This window comes from Pseudomyrmex gracilis, unplaced genomic scaffold (genome assembly GCF_002006095.1).
Source record: "Pseudomyrmex gracilis isolate BER0280 unplaced genomic scaffold, ASM200609v1 scaffold_6, whole genome shotgun sequence".
In the NCBI taxonomy this organism is placed as follows: Eukaryota; Metazoa; Arthropoda; class Insecta; order Hymenoptera; family Formicidae; genus Pseudomyrmex; species Pseudomyrmex gracilis.
In genome coordinates, this window is record NW_018020590.1 from 896810 (window position 1) to 918665 (window position 21856).

General features: G+C 39.7%; 2 protein-coding genes and 1 long non-coding RNA gene across 4 annotated transcripts; 2 read left to right on the plus strand and 1 right to left on the minus strand.

Annotated features, from left to right (window-relative positions):
* Positions 1–5267: 5267 nt before the first annotated feature.
* Positions 5268–8233, minus strand: LOC109858968 (G kinase-anchoring protein 1-like). 2 transcript variants are annotated; one of them, XM_020436738.1, is made up of 7 exons: positions 8160–8233; positions 7236–7433; positions 7016–7081; positions 6517–6727; positions 6165–6422; positions 5913–6067; positions 5268–5822 (listed from the first exon to the last, which is right to left on the minus strand). In XM_020436738.1, the coding sequence occupies exons 2-7, from the start codon at positions 7413–7415 to the stop codon at positions 5790–5792; spliced, it is 903 nt and encodes a 300-aa protein (XP_020292327.1). In that variant the 5' UTR covers positions 7416–7433; positions 8160–8233; the 3' UTR covers positions 5268–5789. The 2 variants fall into 2 exon arrangements, with proteins under 2 accessions (XP_020292327.1, XP_020292318.1); XM_020436729.1 differs by having other exon boundaries at positions 6517–6751.
* A 1028-nt stretch (positions 8234–9261) lies between these two features.
* Positions 9262–9832, plus strand: LOC109858977. The gene is made up of 3 exons (XR_002250660.1): positions 9262–9352; positions 9438–9704; positions 9794–9832. It is a non-coding gene; the product is annotated as an uncharacterized LOC109858977 (long non-coding RNA).
* Positions 9833–9838: 6 nt separating this feature from the next.
* Positions 9839–21262, plus strand: LOC109858979 (mucin-17-like). Its single transcript, XM_020436761.1, has 2 exons — positions 9839–9870; positions 9958–21262. The coding sequence occupies exon 2, from the start codon at positions 9996–9998 to the stop codon at positions 19134–19136; it is 9141 nt and encodes a 3046-aa protein (XP_020292350.1). The 5' UTR covers positions 9839–9870; positions 9958–9995; the 3' UTR covers positions 19137–21262.
* Positions 21263–21856: the final 594 nt, after the last annotated feature.

Here is a 21856-nt window from a genome sequence, read left to right on the forward strand (position 1 = left end):
CTCGACCGGAGCTGCTTTTGACACGAATACGTTTACGCGATCTCACGTGGCCTCTCGTTTCTCAGGGTTCCGCGCGCGCGAATACCATCATCGCTCGGTCTCTCTCACCCCTCCGCGTTTCCCAAATCTAAATAAACCTTTTTGACTTTTTCTTTTTCTATTTATGAGATAAAATTCCATTTTTATCCAGAAATGTGTCTGGGAGTAATTGCGACGAAATTTTTATATAAAAAAAGCCTTTTCAATTTTTTCGATTTCAACCAAATAAAATATGGCGCGTCGAAACGTGTGGGAAAAAGCATGGAATATTATATTATATTTATTCGTAACGATCTCCGTTCACTGGTCGGACGGAGTAGAGGGGAATAGAGGGAGGAGAAATTAATTGGACGCCGGTATTAATAAATTTCACAGCGCGTCGCGGTGACGCGCGGCCCGATAGCGACTTCCGGTGACACGATGACGAGCATAACTCGAAGGACGCATTTAATGCGAGGACAATTAAATGTGGTCCCCCCGCCTCCGTTCTCCCTCCCGTCTGCTTCCCGGACGGTAAGTTATCCCCGAAGTTTCCGAACTTGGTCGCGCAAACAACTTTAATTAAATATCTACCGTCGCGGGGGCGCGCGGTTGTGTCTGTACGTTTGCGCGTCTGTGTGAGGAGAGGGCGAATCCCGTGGACCGATGATATAATTCTCGTTTGATTGTCTTTTCGGGAACTGCGCCGACGAATATATAAACGAAAATGAATAATGGAGGGCGCGCGTTAATCGTAACGTATCGCGGATTGATGAGAAGGGTAGCGGAGAAATCGCGCTGGGGATCCGCGCGCGTGTACAATTTTCTAATTGTGTCCATCGTTACACGGCGGCATCATCGACTCTTGTTAATTATGATTCTCTAGCGAATTTGGAAATCCGTGGATCGCGCGATGCAACGCAATGCAACCGATTTTTCCTCTCTCTCCGCTCGCGAACATGGCAAAAGGTGTGCGCGTAACAAACGGATTTTTCAAATGACGTCCGCGCCCGCGCTGTCGAATTATGTTAAGACTTAAGCTTCTCAGTTGGTCGCTTGACCTAAAAATATAAATGCGCGCATAGAAGGGATGAATGTTTCAATTTACTTAAAAAAAAAATGCCTGATATACATCTCGCACATCTCTCTTTCTCTTCTATCTCTCTTTCGACATTTTTGTATGAGAAGAAAGATCTGTGCGGAGCACACGATCGCTCTCGCACGTCCGGATCAATTACATAATGGTGCGGTCGAAACGGGTGCTCTCCAACCGCGAACCCCTTCGCGACAAGGGGGTGTATCCCCCTTCGCTCGCGCGTTCGGCCCCTTTTCGTAAAATGACTACGGAACACAAAGGGTTGAGCCTCTTCTCTGCGGGCCCGCAGTAATTATTATGCTCTTTGACGATCTCCCTCTGTCTGTCAACGGTAACGCCGCGTTGGAATCGATACTTCTAAAATTTTAATCGTTTCGCATACATCGACGGATTGACATGCCGCGATAGTCGGCCTCGATGTGTAAAAATACCCTTCGATTCGAATTCGCACGGTAATCAAAGCCGCGACCGCGATTTCGCAATCTGATGACAATGATCTTTTCACGTGCATGTGTGTGTGTGTGTGTATATATATATATATATATGTGCGTCGCTTTGCGTTACACCCCCTCATCACGATTTTTGACTGTATCGCTGCAGGCGCTCGCTGCACGCGCGTTAATTATTTTCTGACACTACCTTTGCAGAGAACACTATTAAAAAAAAAAACTGTTTAAAATCAGATTTGATTGCTTTAAATACGTGGTACAGAGATCATCGTCATTGTGCGATAATGAGATATCGATGAACACGAGATATCAATAGACTCGATCGGTGTATCTTGCAGATGTATCTTAGGCGACAATTTGCCGACAAACAGCGCGTTGAATATGTATGCGATCTGATCGTTTGATATCATCGTGCAGGATCTACTTGATCTTAGAGCGATGTAATCCGACTCGTGATATATATGTGTATGTATATTAGACATTCAAAGGAAGATATCGAACGATCGCAGCGGATTGCTCGACGACTTGACTCGTTCTCTCATTCAGAAACTGTATTTATTAGTAGACGACGACGACGACGACACATCGGGGCGACGTTAATAGTAAAAAAAAAAAAAACAAACAAACATTTTTTATTTCAATTAACAAGATAAAATAAGAAGGGAAGACAGTGAAGAAAAAAATAAAGAATGAGAAGCAAAAGTGACAGAGTGAAAAAAAAGGTCAGTTTTTTACTGTAGCGAGACAGTTTTTTTAATGAGAAAGATTTCGATTTACTTAACGGAGTGTGCTACTATATACGCATATCGCAAACTCTGAAATAAGTTTGTTATTACCACAAGCAAAGAAACTTGAGAATAAACTTTTCCAAATCCTCATCGAATTCTCGAATGTACACACAATTTGAAGAGCTCACTTCGAAATCGTCTTAAATCGATGTTCTTGTGCAAAAGCGTGAGATCGCGTAACATCAGAAGAAAATATAGCGTGTACGAGCTTGTCGCGAGCTCCTCGTTTTATCAAGGGTTTTTCAATTAGTGCGTTCAATAGCGTAAATGTCCCGCAAAATATAACAACGTGAATTCCGTCCCTTTAAATTACACCCTTCTCTCCATTTCTTTTTCTCTTTCTCCCTCTGTTTTGTTTTTTTTTTCACGAGCTGCTTTTGCAAAACAGAATCAGACAACAACGCGAATCGCGATCGTCGAGCATTCTCGTTCCTGATTTTCAATCGAATTATATGAAAATGCAGGTTTGACGATCTATCCTTCCGAATGTTATCTTTCGATCTGATCGTCGCTCACGATCTCATTATCCTACGAAGAAACGGAACCATCTCTTCTGTTCCTCGGCAAGGATCCTTTTCTTCTCCGAATACTTTCCTCGTTAGTCTTAATTTTGTCGCTTGACATTTATATATATATATATATATATATATATATATATATAGATATATACAGAGACAGACGACACATTTCGTGCGCTGTATCCGCGGGAGAGCGTTAATGACACCGCGGCTACACGCAGGATGAATAACATCGTGACGAGTCTCTCCCCCGTCGTCGTCACCGCGTCTCCTTAATTTTCCTGCCTAATGTTCGCTGAATTAATTTTCCGTTCGCCTTTTTCATTCTCGTCGCTTCGACGTTTCTGTAACCCGTATTCGATAAATAGGTAACTGTTCTCGCATAGTGTTCTTTTGAATATACAATATATAAAAAAAAAAAAAAAAAACAAAACAAAACATTGAATTCACACATACGTGTCGCGTGACGGATAAATTTAAAAGCAAAAGAGATACCTACGCGCGCGTCGCCGTCTCGTGTGTAAAAGGAAATGCAGCCAACTGAAATAGCCGACTTTTCAACAAACGTGTTTTTGAAGAGAGGATATCGCATTTCGCCACATCCTATATATACATATAGCAAGTAGTAATGCCACCGCGCCGGTGCTCTTGGCCCGAGCAAAATCTCAGCCCGCAGAAATGACAATAGACTGTCAGATAATGAATCCCCACTCTGTCGCCCCCTGTACCGCCGCGCGTCCTAAAACCCTCAATCTACCGTGTTCCCTTTCGACGTGTTGTCTCCCTCTTCTCCGTCCCTCTGACTCTCTCACCCTTTCTTCCTTCCCTCCTATAATACGCTCGTCTTTCTCTCCTCTCGCCAGCGATGGACTCGAGAAAGTCGCGTTTTATCCCAGAGAACAACTATCTGTGTGCTTTCGCCACAAATTACCTCGCTAGTCTAAAAGATACTTTTCTGTAATGCGGCAATTAATTACCGTATAAATTTTTTTTTTTTGGAAAAATCCTGGAAAGAAATGTTACTTTTATCTTACACATTTTCTGTCGATATTTCAAAAATTTCTTCATTAATCAAAGTATTGACATATTACGTTATGCAATTAAGAATAAAACAATTAAATTAAAAACACAAAAAATCAATAACACTTATAAAAAATAAAGTTTCGTTTCTCGTCCGTAAAAATTAACGATTAATTATTAAACGTCAACATTTAAAAGAGCATAGATTTAAATACAATAAGGCAGCAGTCATATCTCTCGCTAAACACATCACCCCTTGTACTTTCCACCCTCTGCTCTCGCGTGGCAAACAGAACTATGACCGAGTAGGCGAAGCGTCCACTTAGCGCTAATGCCCCTTTTATTGGTCAAGATCTCCGTTAGAAGATGATGAGTACGCGATGGCACAGGTCGCTACCACATATCGGTCTCCTCGGACGAAATTAAGACACCGCGTATTTAATCACCGTATTTACGCCGATGAGCGGCTCATATTAAAAGTGCGAAATCTAAGATTAATATCTGATTGGTATTCCATGTAAATCTTTAATTCACTCAATTTTACACACGAACACATAATTTTTATCAGTTATTTAAAAACCAAGACGATAATCCGCGTTTATCCGTTTTTTTTTTGTACAAGACATATAATCCGTATCTAAAACTAACGCGAATATGGAAATCTGGTTTTTTTTTTTTGCGCGCGCGTACGGGAGAACGAATGTGAAGCAAAGCCGTACAAAAAAGGACAAAAAAGGGAAAGAAAGAATCGAAACGTGAGGTGTAACGTATCGAACTGCATGTTAAAGTCGCCGTGAGCGAGCCCGAAAAAAATTTACGCGGAATAACTCGAGGCAGAAAAAGTGAACAAAAAAATTTCCATAAAAATGCGCAACCGCACGTATAATCCGGATAAAGCTTAGTATCGTGCGAATGGACGTGGCATCCACCGGAACGGTGGAAAGCATCAGAAATTGGAGAAAAGAGATGATCGTAAAGCGAAGTCCTCGCAAATTTGAAAAATCACGTGACATTAACTCCACAAGTATTATCATATTATAATTCATTAGTTGCATTTCTACTCTTCACACGTTTTTTGCGATTATACGTAGATAAAAACGTTTTCATTAGACTTTGTATAATTGCTTTATAAATGTTTACGCAATAAATAATTATGCATATATAAAATACACAAATTAAAATATAAACACTTAATGTATATTAATTACAATTACATTCTAATACATACAAATAATATATTATAGAACAAAATTATATGAAGATATATACCAATAAATAAGAAATTATAAAATTATCAATCCTTTATACAATTAGACAAGAAATTTATATGTGAACTATTAATAATTATATAGAATGTTAAAAGGGATACACGTAGAAATGTTCAATAATCCTAGTCACATATTGTGTGTAGAATATGTTTATTACAAAATATTTTAATAATAATATATATATTTACACACGCGCGGATGTATGTCGGCATGAGTATTTCCAGAAAAAAATAATGCAAAACATTTATAAAAATTTTTTAACTTTTGGAAGAGCAAAATATCAGTTTTGTAAAGTGGATCTATCGTATTTAATGAAACTCGCCATTTTTTTTTTAAATTTCTAACTTATTAAAACTAAAAATAAAGAAAATGAAGCACATATAGTTTACAGTCTTTTGAGAGAAACAAAACTTGGAAGCTGCTAGGCTGTAATTTCATTTTTACGATGCACAATCATGTTTTAACAACGCTTATTGTTTGGACATATCTTAAACTTATACTTAACGGTCAAGTACAAAATATAAGAGATCGAAATTTTTTTTTTTTAATAAATGTAACGTTTTTCTCTCAGATTGTTGCTTAATAATTAAAATTAGTAGATCACAATGGTACAGTTTTCCGCAAGAAGCGAATTAGGCATTTTCACTGGCCGGCCTTTTTTTGTTCTGAAATAAAAAAGAAACGCGCGATAAGTGCAAAATGATTGAAAATATTTAAATACACACATTGATGTGTAATTGCATAATTAATCATACAGATTGTTTAGACGGTTTCACATCTGTACTAGAAGTACGTGTTTTGGATCTTTCCTGTTCCAACTGAGCGTGCAAAGAAGCTACTTCGGACGTCAATTCATCCTGTATTTCTTGCAGTTTTGCCACTTCAGCTAATACCGATGCTTTATCTTTCACTGTAAAGAAAATATCGTAATAAATAAATATCTTCAAGTGTGCTCAACGTACAATCAAAAGTAGATATCAACTAATATCGCACAGAAATGTACTTACTTTCACCATGTGACAGTATTTGATAAAGTTTTTTATTCCTTTCTTTAACTTGTGCTAATTCTTCCTTTAATGTGTTTACCTCTTTTCTCAATTGGCTGATTATTTCATCGCGTTTTTCAATTTCCACCCTTAACTGTGCGGACGTTATATCATCATCAATTTTATGTAACCTGGCCTTCAGAATATCTTTCTCTTTTCCCTTCGTTATTTCGTCTTTCGTTTCCTTCTCTACCCTCTCGAAGAACTCTGTATCCACTTCTGTTACAATTAGAAGTTAACAGTTACATGTGAATCTTCTTTGACTTTGGTGGCATAATTGCTCATTCCCAAGGTATTTAACTATAAAGCACACCTTTCGATTTATTATCCGAAGATTCATCTGTCGTTAGAACTAAGGGTGCTGCATTTGTTCCCATGTTATTGAACTCTTCCAGAGACATAGTTGCCTTCTTTGACTTTTTGCTAGATTTCTTAGCCTGATCCTGTTCTTTTGTCGTCTTAGCTGTACTAACTAATTGTTCTTCATATGCCAGTTTTGACAGCAAGATGGCTTGATGCAATTCCTGTTCAAATGTTTCCTCAACAGCCTTAAAGACATTATAATTGGAAAAACATCAGAGAAACATATTATAAAAGTAACTTATAAAATAAATATAACTAATTATATAAATACTATTAAGAGTTCCTAACTCAACTAATATATATTTTTATAATTAATTTTAAATTAACTGAACAATAAAAAAGGTATTTATCAAAGTAAGACACTCACTTTTTAAACAGTAAATTTTTGCAACAAAAGTAAAAACGTTGGGTAAAACAAAATCATTTTTTAATTTTCTACAAAATTTTACCATCGTGTCTTTTTGTTTCCACTGCTCCCACTGCTGATCTTCATTACTTGTTTTCTTCTTTTTTCCCTAAAATAAAAGAAAAAAATAACATTTGTATCCACAACAATCCGCAAACCAGATTTGAAATGCCCGGTTTCCCGCCATAACGTCGCATCCGGCTTGACGTTTCGCCGGCTAATCAAAAACAAAAACGTACCAACAATGGTTGCGCGATACGTACTTTGTTCTGTTTTTTCTTGTTTGCCTGTTGTTGTTGCTGTTGCTGCTGCTGCTTCGGTTTCTCACCTTTGTTCTTCGCGTTAGTCTTACTCGTCGTCGCGCTCTTCTGCGTCTTCTTAGGCTTGTAGTCGTCGTCCTCGATACTCAGAACGGCGAATCGTGACGGCACAGCGGTCGCCATTTTTTCGTCTGGTAGTGGCCGAAAACACACGTCAGGACTGACGTGACAACGTACCGGACACTTCCGGTGTTAAATCAGAAACGATGCGGAGAAATTGCGCGCTAACGGCGGCGAATCCTGGCGTCGAGGATAAGCTCGTCGACGTCAAATGCCGCGGCGTGTGAAACGCCAGTGCAATCGGAAAACAGAACGCGCGCCGAAAAAAATTGAACGGCGCCGCTTGAACGACGAAGACGGCGTATGCACCGGAAGCTAGCCGCGACACCAGCGTCGCGTAGCGGCGAACATCGTCGCAATCATCACCTCTGTACTTGTCCGCCCGGCGACACAGGACCGACAACTGCGCCGGGCGAAAAAATTTGCGCGCGATTTCACTTTACATGTTGAGAATTACGCGAATGTTTCATTCTCAAAAATGTGATATTATAAAATGTACTAAAAATAATCCAAGAACAAAATTTAAAGACGCGTTAAACATTTGATAACCCTTCCTCTCTCAACATTATGAACCAATTGCCAAATATAGATAAAATTTTGGTTGATTTGGTTCTTTCAGTTCGTGTAGTTTTATTTTCGTTATATATATAATAATATATATATGTGAATATTACATTTATATAATCTTTAAATACGTTCACACATTGTTTTATGGAGTATTAAAAAGAAATGTGCGATAATAACTTTCACACGCTAGTTCGCTTTGCGATCACAAATGAAATAACACTTCGATGAATTATGACTTACTTGACTTATCTCTGAGAAGAAACGTCATCACCTACGGAATAAGCGAAGAAGATAAACAAAGCGCGCGCTTTGCCAGTAACGGGAGGTTGGCGACCCTGCGGTTGCAGTATCTCGCACTCGCGGCAACACGGTCGAGACAGAGAGAGAAGTATACGGTTTATTCCTTCGGCCATCACATCTATCTACGGTGCGGGGCCCCGTTGCAAGTCGGGTAACCGAGTATGTACGTACGTCTGTTGCGCGAGCGACGTAAGATCGTTTTCAAACGTTGTGTCTACCAAGTTACGGCCTAGCACGGGTGCTGTGCTCTTCTTGGCGATTGCATGCGCGCGAAATCGCGTATCGAGATATTCCTGGCGGCCTCCTGGTGGTGCGCTGCGAAGCGGGCGAGAAACGGTGCGAGGTGTCGTGAGAAAGACCGAACGTGCGAGTGAGAGAGACGTAGGGGAGAAAGAAGGACGGACGGAAAGAGAGCGCGCTCGCGCCTTCCACCGTTTGTGCGTTCCAGAGACGACGCTCACTGGTTCCTTGCCGTTTTGTGTATACACGCGTGTTCTCGTGCGTGTACATCGTGTTTCCAGCCGGTTCACCCGGATCTGGAAATATATACGCCAGCGCGGAACATCGAAGACGGACTGCGCTCGTCACGCGGGCTAAAATGCCCGACGTAGCTGCCGCCAGCAACGTCAGCATTGAAGCACCCAGACCACGCGTGTTCCGAGCGTATTCTCAGTTCTTTCATGAATACACCGTGAAATTGTACGTGTCGTCGATTCTGTTGCTAAGTTAAATATAGTTCGAGAACTCCGAACTAATTGTTATTGTAATTATTGTGGAGGAATATGCTTGTGATTAAGAAGGAGGAGTTGCTTGAAAGACAGTTGCAGTGTGTTGCTGTTGTGCAGATACAAGAAAACATTACATCATACAAACAATAACAGTTCCAGTGATTTACAGTGATTGTGTATTTTCATATTATCACGTTTCTCGATGATTCACAAATAAAACCTACAGATGTATAATGTGTATTCGACAACTCTTATATCTATGAAGTACTAAATAATCGTCAAAACAGTAGAGAAGAATATTATAATAGAATCCATATATGTATTAATTTGGTTGATGTAACTCTGCATTTTTGCTTAGATAGTATATATATATATATATACACACAGTTGTACGTAGTTGTAAAGGTATCTATCCTTGAATTAAGCGTGAGATACTTTAGATATATTGTGTAACACTGCTGTATCTAACTCTTGGGAATTTTTATTTTAGCGTGCAGACAGTTTGGGCTATAATATTACCAATATTTCTTTGTTTATCAATGTTGATTTTATGAAAGAACTGGATCAATTACTTTGCCAAGATGTGTGAGCAAACAGAAATCAACTATCTGGATGGAGATGTTGTCTGGGTTAAACTGGGTGCATGCTGGTGGCCTGGTCAGGTTACTGGATTGCATAATTTGCCAGAGGATATACAGGTTGAGTTTCGAAAGAAGCCACTTATAGCAGCTGTGAAATTTTTTCAGGAAGATACCTAGTAAGCTAGAGAAATTTCAGTTTTATTACATAATTATTTTGCACTGTCTAGTATATTTAGGACAATTACTCAACTAATTTTTCTTTCAGTGAATTTGTGAAAAATTATCAACAAATCTATAAATATAATTGTACCCTAAAAGATGATTTTATTAAAAAGGGATTAGGTAAATATGATACAATTTGTTTCTTAGATATTAAAATTTGTCTCCTGACAATTGTCTTTCCAAATTGAATTTTTAAATTTTTGACAGATAAATATCGAAGCAAAAGTAAGGATGGTGCAAATTACATGGACAAATTTCCGGGTGATGTGGAAACAGCTGAAAAGTTGACAGGCGGTGACCCTAACATATTAAGACAGGAAAAATTCTGTCCGGAAGAAAAGCCAGATATCTCTGCACTATTTGGCGAGAAGAAGATTCCGAAGAAACGACGCGATCGAGAAGATGGACATAGGCGAAGTGACGGTTCGGACCTTATAAAAAAGATCACACATCCACGCTTCTCGCGCGGAGAAAGCGATCATGAGGTTCGTATTCGTCAGCAACCCGGCAGCTTACCGTCAATATCACCCAATATGGGTTCTTCTGTATATCGCTGTCATATTTGTAGTTTTACCTCTTCACGCGTTAATGTAATTATCTGTCACATAAAAAGTCATCGCTTAAGCGAATCTCCGTCGCCACAATCAAAAACATACTCACAATCGCACAGTAGAATATCCGATGTGAGCACACCAAAACGAAAATATGTGAAGAAAGAGAAGAGTCAATCGAGTAGGAAGAAGAGCGAGAGCGGAGAGGAATCGAGCAAACGAAAAAGCCAGAAACAGAGTGAGAAAAGTAGTAAGAAGAAGAAGATTGATCCAAAATTGAAAGAGAAATTATTGGCCGACTGGGACGACGAAGAGTTAGACGACGATACAAATGGTGATGTAAATACTAGTTCCCTAAATAGCAGCTTAAACAGCTCGTCTGTGAAAAATATATCGAGCGCCGATGAAAGCAAGGAATACAACGAAGAAGATAATAAAGCAGATACTAATGAAATTATGACGGAAACGGAAAAACTCCTGAAAGAAACTGAAGACTTATCGATCAAAAAGATAAGAGATTCATTAGATTATTTGCATACTTCAAAAAACATACGCTTCGACAGAAAGTTTGAGGCTGAACATAAACTCTCTGAAAAAGGCACTTCTAGTAATGCGTCTAACGAAACTAAAAAGCCGCCAAAGAAAGACGCTTCAAGTTCCGACAGTGAGAACAAAAATGCATCCGACAAAGACGATAAGAAATCACGACTGTCGTGTTTCGATTTTGACGAAGACGATTTGAGCGAGCCTTCCATACAGCCTGTACGAAAAATTCCCAGAGTATTTGGCGAGAAAAGTTTATCTCTGAAAAAGGAAATTATCAAGGAGTTCGAAATGAGTCAAGCTTTGAAAAACGAAATCAAAAGAAACGCCGAAAAAATGTCTGAATTAGATAAATCCATGGATTTAAAAGCTCATGAAATAATAGAGATAATACAAGGTACCGATACTCATCAAGAGAAGAAGGAAACTAAAGCGAATGAAGAGCTTGATGAAGTTGTACAAGATAAAACAGAAGTGAAGAAAGCTGAAGATGAAAAAACAGACAAGAAACAAGAACTTGTACAATCGGAGAATGATCAACAGAAGTCTAGTACCTGCGAAACTGAAGTGGAGATTGTAGAAATATTCGAAGTCGAGAGAGAAGATGCCGATATTGGCGATAATGCTTCACTTGTTACAAAAGACACTGAGAAAGAAATTACAAGTTCACCTAGTGTCTCAGTGAAAAGCGACAAAACGACAAAAAATAAGGATAAAATATCCGTGGATATCAAATCTGACGATAAGTTGCTTCAATCCACAAAAACTGACTCGGAAGAAAACGTGATCACGGAGTCTAATGACACATCTACAAAAGAAACAGAAGATACTATGTCAGAACGATGTACTACGGAAACAGAAGACGAGACTGTATCCGAATCTGCAGAAACGATGGTTGAACAGAGCGAAAATTCGGACATTGACATGTTGGATCGAAGCATCGACTCCAAACTCTCAGAAAGTCGTGCTGGTCAGACATTGAAAAAACGAGGACGAGGACGGCCACGTAAGAATGCGAGGTCGACTAGTAGAGATACTAATGTGGAAAAGAGTCCAAAAGTCAACAGAAGTAATAAGAGATTTCGGATGAGCGAAAGATTCGAACTCGAGAGAAAGACTTCAGACTCCGACACGGATCGATCGTACAGCGGTAGAAGACGCAAACCGAATAAAAAATACTTGGAATCCGATATATATGTTTCAGACCCTGATTATAAAGCGCTTAGAACAGACGAGAGTCAATCTGAAAGCGAAACTGTCAAGGAGAAAATTGTCAGTAAACCCAAAAGAGGCAGACGTCCAAAAGGCGTCGATACCAAAAGTAGCAGCGAACTTGTTGTTCAGATGGACAAACAAGAAATAGAAGTATCGTATCAAACGGATAGTCAAAATAATGTTTCGTCGATTGATATAAAACAAGGAGCATCCGAGAGTAATGTTTCTAAGAAGTTGACGTTTTCCGAAGAGAAAATATCAGAAGAAACGAAACATGATATACTTGAGGAATCGGTAAAGAGTCCGAACAAAGCAGCTGCGAGAGATGATATAAATACACTTTCTGAAGTAACGACAGTGCTGGAAGCAAATAAAGTGCAAGATGTACAACTAAATTTAGATAAAACTTTCGAAGAGAAAGTGAATGAGAAAGACAAAGAAGATATATTAAAACAAGATAATGAAAATGAAGAAGATATTAATGATCAAGAGACATCTTCGATCAAAGCGCAAACTGAGGATATTGCAAATAAGATTGAAACTCCACGAGATACGACGAAAATCAACGTAGATATGCTACCACCGAAAAAATCCCAAATAAAAAAGTTTGAATTGTCACAAATAGAGTTGCTTGATACAGATGTGCAAACCACTCAAGCTATGGAGACCAAGCCTGAGTCTGAAAGTAAAATTGATCCGGAACCCAAAATTGAAGCTGAACCTGAACGTCAAGTTGTACCTGAACCTGTATCTGTACCTCAACCAGAAGCTAAGACTGATGTCGAAGAAAAAATAAATATAGAAAATCAACCAGAGGTAAAAACTGTAATCAAGACAACAGATGAAATAATAAAATCTTCAAAAACCGAGAATGAACTGCAAGAGACCGTTGAAAGTTTCAAGGAAACCTCGGAGAAATCGGTTGAAAAGAAACAAGAAATAGAATCGGTCAAAGAAACTCCGAAAAAAGATGTTAATCAGTCGGAAATAAAATCGCCGGCTAAATCATCAAGTACCATATCTCAAGCAGACGATGCGAAGAATGTATCTAAGAGCCCGACAAAAACGACACCCGAGCAAGGGATACCTAAGAAATCTTCTATGCAAACGAGATACAAAGGTAGATTTACTCCAGAAACAGGTAAAGGAAGGAAAGATTTGTTCTCGGAAGAGAAGCCAAGCAACACATTCCAAGAGGCTTTTCTGAAGACTTTAGAGATAGACAAGAAAACACTTGCTGGAAATACCGAGACATCTAAAGGAAGAAGAGAGAAACGGGCAGCTAAGAAGAAAGCCGAAGAAACTGATACTAATGTTACTGCTTCACCAGCAAAAAGCACAAAACTTGATGAATCAAGCAAAGATTTGGAAGTTTCTGAAACTATTCAACCTGCGGAGGAAAATATTCTACTCGAAGGAAATATTCAAAGAAATACGTCAAATCTATCGATTGATATGAGCAATATTGAAAATACGGAGGTAGTTGTCGAGGAGAATGTAGAGATCGATACAAAAATTGGAGATAATGTCTTAACAATTGATCAGCTTGGTGGATCATCGCCCAGCGAATTTGCTATCGCATCTAATAAATCATCACTTCAATCGAGTACATCTCTCGAGGACAACACTAAGAATGATGATAAAAAATTGGACAAAACTCCGCAAACATCCGTGCCTATATCTTCCTTATCGTCCGATATCAGTATGCCCGTAAAAAAACGCGAGATGCCGCGTATAATAGAAAATGTAACTTTGACCGAGCCAGTACAAATCCTGAAGACAAAGTTGCTCGATAAAACACCACAAAAAGGCGTAAAACATAAACTGGAAATAGATGCCGCAAAGAAAGGCGCTTCTAAGGCAAAAGTGATGAAAATAGATACTTCGTCTTCGAATAGTAAAGTGAAAACTGTAAAATCTAGCGTGACCAGTTCGCAGTTACCTATAACCAAGAAGCTTCAGGTATTAAAGACAGAAGAGGTAGAAACGCTTCTAGATGCTCAGAACAAGGAACAAAATACCACGCCCACGACTATCGTGACCACGCCAGTGAGTTCACAGAATCTCGTGGACATGGAATTCGACATCAATTCCATGCCATTTGTTCTCAGCGATGACATGCTCACCCCAGAACAGATAGAGCAGATGCCAGTGGTTATATCGTCAATTATACCAGCATCCGGTTCGATTCCAAGTACGCTCTCTCTTACTCCGACTACACAAATAATGTCGCCTACTCAGACTCAATTTAAGATTGTGAACGAAACTCCTACTACCGAGCCGTCACCATCGCCATCACCGAAGAAGAAAAGCGGCATGCCAGCAATATTGAAGAGTAAGAGCAAAGCGAAACCGACTATCACAAGTGTCAAGACAGTAGTACCACCACTCACGGGCGGTGTGAAGGGCTTGAAATTTCAGAGCGCACAACCGGTCGGTAAAACAACACCTGTTCTAGCACAGAAAAGTCCTACTCCAGGCAAATACGTTATCGTGCAAACGGCAAGTGGTCAGCAGCAATTACGTCAGGTTGTTCAAAGCAAATCCAGTACTTCACAGAAGGTAATTCTCCCACCCAATATCAGTAAGACGATAACGAGCGGTGCACAATTGATTCAGCAAGGTGGTAAAGTCGTCATATTGACATCGGGACAATCTCAGGCTAAGATGGTGCCAGTAAATATTTCTAAGACCCTGAGCGGTAAAATGCAAAAAATCGTGACTAGTAAAGGTCAGCAATTATTGTGCCCGATCAGTCCGCAAGGCAGTATAATCACTTCGAAGACACCGAAAGTTATTGCGCCAAAAGGTGACGCAGCCGCTGCCACCGCTGTATCACCCACCACTTCTAAACTAGTCTCTGGTCAGAAAATAATCAGTACGACGTTTACTCCGATTTCAGGCACCGTGACTAAATTAGGTACGTTGTCTCAAGGAATTCTTACAAAAGGTGGTGTTTACACACCAATTACTGCTATAAGCGGTAAGACAATTATCAGCTCAAAAGCTTTAGTCACTAAGGGTACAACTCTTTTGTCTGCCCAAGGCCAAAGTCTAGGTGGTACAAAGACAATTTTGACACCGGTGTCTCAAGCCATTACTGGTAAGACCATATTAGGTACGCCAACCATCGTCAGCAACAAAGGTACTATCCTGACGCCGATAAGCGGACAACAGATGAAGACCATCGTTACCAAGAGTCCTACCAAAAGCGGCAAGGTGCAATATCAACAGGTGCAACATAAAGTACAGATATTGCAGAAGTCACCAAAAGCCACAACAACCGCGGGAGGTTCACAGGGAAGAACATCCGCAAAATTATCAGGCAGCACGTTAATTTTGCAGACTGCCTCCCCCGCCGCCGGTATTCAGAAGAGTACACCGCAGAGTAAAAAGATTGTCAAGCAAACGGTGCAACCGACCGCTATTCAGAATATTGCTTCGCCGAGCAGCGCTCAGCCGACGGTGACGATAATGCAGCAAGTACAGCCGAAAGGCAAGACTGCGACTACGCAAAAAGTTATCATTCCTAGAACTGGCAGTCGCCAGACAAAGGCGCAGCAGAAGATGGCGGCTCAAAAAGCGCAAGAGTCGATGTCGACGGTGCAAAATATTCTTCCGAAGACTATTGTCGCAACTTCCACCAACATGTCAACTCCCACCAAGACGGTTGCTCAATCGAAACAAGCTCCCACAATTTCAAAGTCTCCTGCAAAATCTCAAACTTCAAGCAAAGCGCAGAAGAATCTAATGAACGTTCCTATGAATTCTATGAGCACCGTTACGACAACTGCGAGTATCGCTACAACCGTACCTTTGCCTCCTCTAGAGCCAATTGACGCGGACAAGAAAGCAAAGACAAATGTGCAACCTGTGGATTCTGCTCAAAAGAAGCAAATTGAGAAGTTCCAGCCTGAAAAGAGCGCCGACACGGAGAAAGTGGAAGAGACAAAAGTGGTTACGCAACCACAAATCATGGCTTTACCGACGGAAAGCAGCGACGGTACGCAAACTTACGTGTTGGTGACAATTGACGAGCAAGGACAGATACAACCACTTGATAACAATGCTCTTATGTCGCTGGAAGGAACCACGCAGAATCCGGATGGCACGAGAACTCTGTATATAGATCCAAGTTCTCTGGGAGAAACCGGAACGCTGGACAATATCGTTCTTCAATTTGACAACGGTATTTTGCCAAATATTCAGACCAACGTGACGGAGGCTAGTCAAACTGCAATTATAACCGAGAGTTTCCCTGCATCGGAGGTTATTCAAACATCTAATCAAGACATTTTGGCGGCTGCTCTCGCGAACACAGACTTTCAACAAGAGATCAGTCTGTCAGAAAGTCAAACTGGTAGCGTTATGACTCAGACCGGTCTGACTCAGACCAGTTTAATCAATCAAACTATTTTGCAATCGACCATCATTCCACCTACGGAACCAATATCATCGCCATCTGTGTTAGAGACATCGTTGACGCTAAATCAGCCAATCATGACACCACTTGAAGTGCCGAGCAACGTCTCGATTCAATCAAAAGAGACGGCATCTACATCAGTAGTCTCCACTATCCCGTCCTCTCTCGAATTACCGATCACCATCACGAATCCCAATATTTCCTACATATCCACAGCAGGTGAGACACAGATTCAGATCCCCGGCAATTCGATGCCAGACATCGGTGAGATTATAGAAGATCCGACGGCAACAACGACCGGTGAGATCGTCGAACGCACGGAAATTCCTGTGAGCACTCAATACTTAGTAATACCAAATCTGGAGGAGACGCAGAGTGTACAAGGCGCTGAAATTGCAATTACACCGTCGGCTTCGTATACAGTGACTATGTCGAATAACATAGTTCTAGAGAGTTCGCAGGTGCAAACAACTCCGTCGATGCCAATCATTGACGACGCTTATACGGACAATTCACAATTTAACACAACGATTGTCACCGACCAAGCGTTCGTAGATGTGCCAGTGTCAGAGATGCTGGTTTCCAAAGCGCCAGCAGAGAACGTGCAGTCTCAAGATGTCACGGTTACATCGGAGATGATTTCCTCGCACGAAGTTCCGTCATCTCCGCAGAAGTCTATTATATCAACTAACGAAGTAAAGAACTTGGACAAGGAGCAAACCACAACGATGCAACAAGTCTTTTCTTCTCAGGAAGTTCCTATTACGTCTGAAGAACTGATTTTACAACAATCAGTTAAGGAAAGTAGCGCGTCGAGCACAATGGAAGTTGTGCGAGAATCGGAAGGTGACACCAAGGAGAGCAACACGCCAATGACTAGTTTACCGATAATAGACGAAAGCACGCTAGTTAGATCCGAATCTAATTCCATGGAACAAGTGAACTTTGACGTGACTGATTCGAGTGAACTTAAAACTGCCGAATTGCACGAGGCAGATGCAATGGACAAGCTGAAACAACTAACATTTTCTGAAGAGTCCGATAGTAAAGTTAAACAACAAGTAGGTACGTCGAACCAAATAGACGTTCAAGCGACTTCGCAGGTTCTATTGAATCCTTCGAGCGACGCGACTATGGAAGTGGACGAAACAATAGATGAGCCGTCATCACAGGAGGAATCGGACAGACGTCGTCTTCGCCAGAGCATGGAACTGCGTTTTGCGGACGAAGAAGAGGCAACGAACACGGAAACTAGTCAAGAAGTACCGTCGCAGTCTCAGTATGAGCAGTTCAACGTTCCCGTCAGCAACGACTCCGTAGATTTACCCAGTCAGTCCGCTAACAAGTTAGAGAGCTCGTCGGGTGAAGCTACCCAGTCGATCACATATGAACCAATGGAAGTAGATGAAGAAGCTGTCGTAACAGAACCACCAACTCAGTCCTTTGAACATTCGAAAAACGAAGCTTCTCAATCATACGAAGCTTCGGTGGAAACCAACATAAACGCACCAACGCAGTCTTTTAACGAAATCGCACAGAGTGATGTAGAACGACCTTGTGCCGACGAGACAATCGACGATCAGAGCTTCCCCACACAAAGTTACGAAGTCGATAAGAGTGAGAACATGACAGAGAATCTAGAAACTGACGCTGAGATCAGTCAAGAGGGCAACATACCGTCTCAATCTAATGATATCGGCGCTGATGGTATTGGCACGTCGTCCGTATCGACGAACAATTCTGGACTGAACGAAGACGAGACTGCAAGCTCGTCTTATGTACCGGAGACACCTGAGAATCAAGAGCGTGATCAGGATCAGGAAAGCGCAATAAGCACGTCATCTTATGAGATTCCGCCATGCGAAGAGCTTAATATTGCTTCATCCAGTGTGATTCCAGATACATCGGTCAGCACAGAGCATACCAGCATCCGTGACAACGGAGTACCAGAGATTCCGACCTCTTCGTCGTACAGTTTGAATCCCGACATCACGTCGACTCATCACGTGGACTCGGTGCCTACTTCTAGCTATGAGGACCAGGTGATAGTCGAGCAGAACGTGTCGACGTCGTATGAGGTGCCAATCTCTATGCCTGGCTTGGACGAAACCTGTTCACAGAATTTTGTTCCCGAAAGTACCGATCATCATCGCAATGAGCCATCTAGCTATTACGCTCATCACCAGGAGGTGACGGAGAGTTACTACGAGTCTGTCGATCAGGACACCAATTCCCGATTAGAAGAAGACCCGCACGAAGAACATGTCACTCCCGGTGGTTATTACGAGGGTAATCCACAGGAAGTAAGTCAGAGTTACTTCACGCCAGCCGAGGAAACGACCAATTACAGCAATCAAGGTATCTCCCCCGGTTACTACGATCCCAACAGACCCGAAAGCGAAGCGAGTCAGAGTTACTACTCTACGGATGATCTGGATGGGAAAACGGAACAGTCGTCCTCGTCACCGAACATTGAAGCGTCGCAGAGCTTCTACCAGGAAAGATCGGGCGAACTGAGACTGAGACAGCAAGGTGAGGCTACTCCAACCTATTCCGAAGGATACCCAGCGGATTATACGCTAGAAAATTCTCCGATCGAGAGGCACGATCTCGTGGAGAGCTCGGTACCAGCTACCAGATCTATGGACAGGTAATATATTGCAGGGGGCTGTGGCAATGATGAGAGTCCCCACTTGAAATAGGCTGTACTTGGCTGTACAACCGCAAAAAAAATACAAACACTTGAATCTATTTTCAGATGTAAATATAATGTTAAGATGATTATAATATTAAGACAAACGCTTAGACTTTAAGATGAAATTTAGTCTTACATTTTACCGCTAAGCCCTTACGTACAAATAAATTTATTCACATGCATTTGTGCATGTCGAGACGAAAAAACAAAATCGCGAATCCGTTTTTTAGGATCCTGTACGTGATGCATATTATAGAGGGATTATGGTTTTGTTGTGTTATGCATATTTTTATTTTGCCGTCGTGTCAGTGTTTCGTGGAAAACAAGATAGTTCTGTATCAAGAATATATCACTATTATTCTTTGGTAGTACAGTAGAACTTAAAAACAACCGCGGAATTGAATTTGATCCGTCGCAGTAAAGCCGAAACACTTTTCAAAGTGTCAGATTTCACTGGATGACTTCTAAGTCCCTTCTTGGTCAAGAGTTTTATCGCGTTTTGTATCGAAAGAGAGCGAGATGTCGAGAGAGAATAGAAATATGTTGACTTGGTGTCATTGAATGATCCCGAAAGAGAATCTGATTTTTGTTGATATCTTTTTTCTTTGTATTCCGAGTAAGATGTTACTGTTGCAGTTAAATGAAGGAAATTCGGGATTGTTTTTAAGTAAATCTTAAGGTCGTGACATATACAAAAACTCAAGAAGTAAAACGTAAGCAGTAAAGAAATCAGTCAATCACAAGCTAATATTCTCTCGAATTTAACTTGCGTTCGAGAGAATGTTGTTCTATGATTGGTCGATTTCCTTACTGCCTACGTCTTACTGCTTAACTTTTTGTGTGCGTTGTGGCCTTTGTTGTATAAAAATTACGTGAAATAGGCGGTTTTTGACTTTTGTCTATATTTCTATATAATGGAGCAGTGGTGAAAATCGTGTGATAACATTCGTGTAACAAAATAATATTGTACAATACAATACAAAATTCTTAAGAAATTATACGATCAATTAATAGTGGACATTATGTTGATTGCAAAAAATAGAAAAAAGTTATTAGCAATAGAGGAATCCCAAGATTTCACTACTACTTCGATATCGAGTCGTAATTATAAGCAGTTTATTACATTTATAATAAGAGATGAATTTGTGTGATTTTATGAAACAGAGCAATAGTTTTGCTTCTGATCTGATTTCACAGCTTAATATCACTAACATTGAGGATGTCCTAGTTTAGTTTATTATTATTATTTTTTTTTTTTTTTTTTTTTTTTTTTTCCCCTCTTCTGGTGCTCCTCTCATAGCTGGTTCGGTAACCCACTTAGCCTTGAAACAAAGAGCACAATATTTCTGAAATGTGTCAGCTATGTGTTGCTCTTAAGTACGTGAAAGTGCGAAAACATTTTTCCCGATCTGTCATTTAAAGATTTCATTTTTCGATAAGTGTTGTGCAGTATGTCTCGGCTTGCTTAGTGTAAACGATGTAACGATCATCATTGTGCGAGAGTCGTGACAAAAGATATGCGAGGCTTTGAGGAAAATGAGAGAATTATTATTATTATTATTATCAACATTATTATTATTATTATTATTACTTGGTTTATTGTAAAACAATAGAAAAAAACAATATATATATATATACGAAATATGCAAATGTTTATTATTTCACTTACATGATACGCATTTGATGTTAATAAGTTGATCGATGTAAAGGAAACGTATGAGTTCATTAAAAAATTTGTCGTGTTTGAAACATGTCGAAAACTAGTGAAGTCTTCGTTTGAGACATAGTGTATTACGTTTAAGAAAATGGAGCAATGTTTTTAGAACATATAACAAGTTATGTAAAGTGATGTAAATGCTTTTATACACAAAGTTGTATCTTTCATTGTTACGATATTGTTGAGGCATATTATTAGTGCAACTTTTTTTGTGTAAAAGACACTTATGCCACTGTGCTTGTTGTATGTAAGTGTGAAGAAAATATAATCGCGCGAGAAATACACTAGAATTTTAAGACATGTTTAAGTCATACACACAATTTTCAAACATGACAAATTTATTAGAAACAGAATTATATTATCATAAGAGGAATTATATAAAAATTTGATTATAATAATAATTATAATTAATAAGTGTACACACACACAACTAATATTAATGATAATAATTCATTATTATTATTAATATTATTATTAATATTATTATTATTATTATTTTTATTTTTATTATTCTCTTTATAGTCTCTCATGTTACATATAATCAAGAATAAATCTATGGTTTTATTTCTTATGGTGTTTTTAATTCTGGTCACGTATGTACATATTACGTTGATGTATCAGAGAGTAAAACCAACTTGTGAATTTTTTCATGTTGCTGCATAAAATAACACAGGTGAGAATGCAATATATTATGTCGTCGAGTGTAAAATAAGTCTGATAGATCTTCGAGAACGGACTGAGAATTGTTAATGTTCTGTAATTATGCTGATTCTTTAGATATATCTTACATTTAACAAAACAATTACGTTAATTCACGTATATATATGGATATAGTACGTGTAATAGAATAAACAATATGTAGCTACATTTTCTATTACAAGAGGAAAGAAAGAACTTTTTCATATACATATATATATATATATATGTATATACAGGGTGTCCCAGAATTGCCGTACAATCTC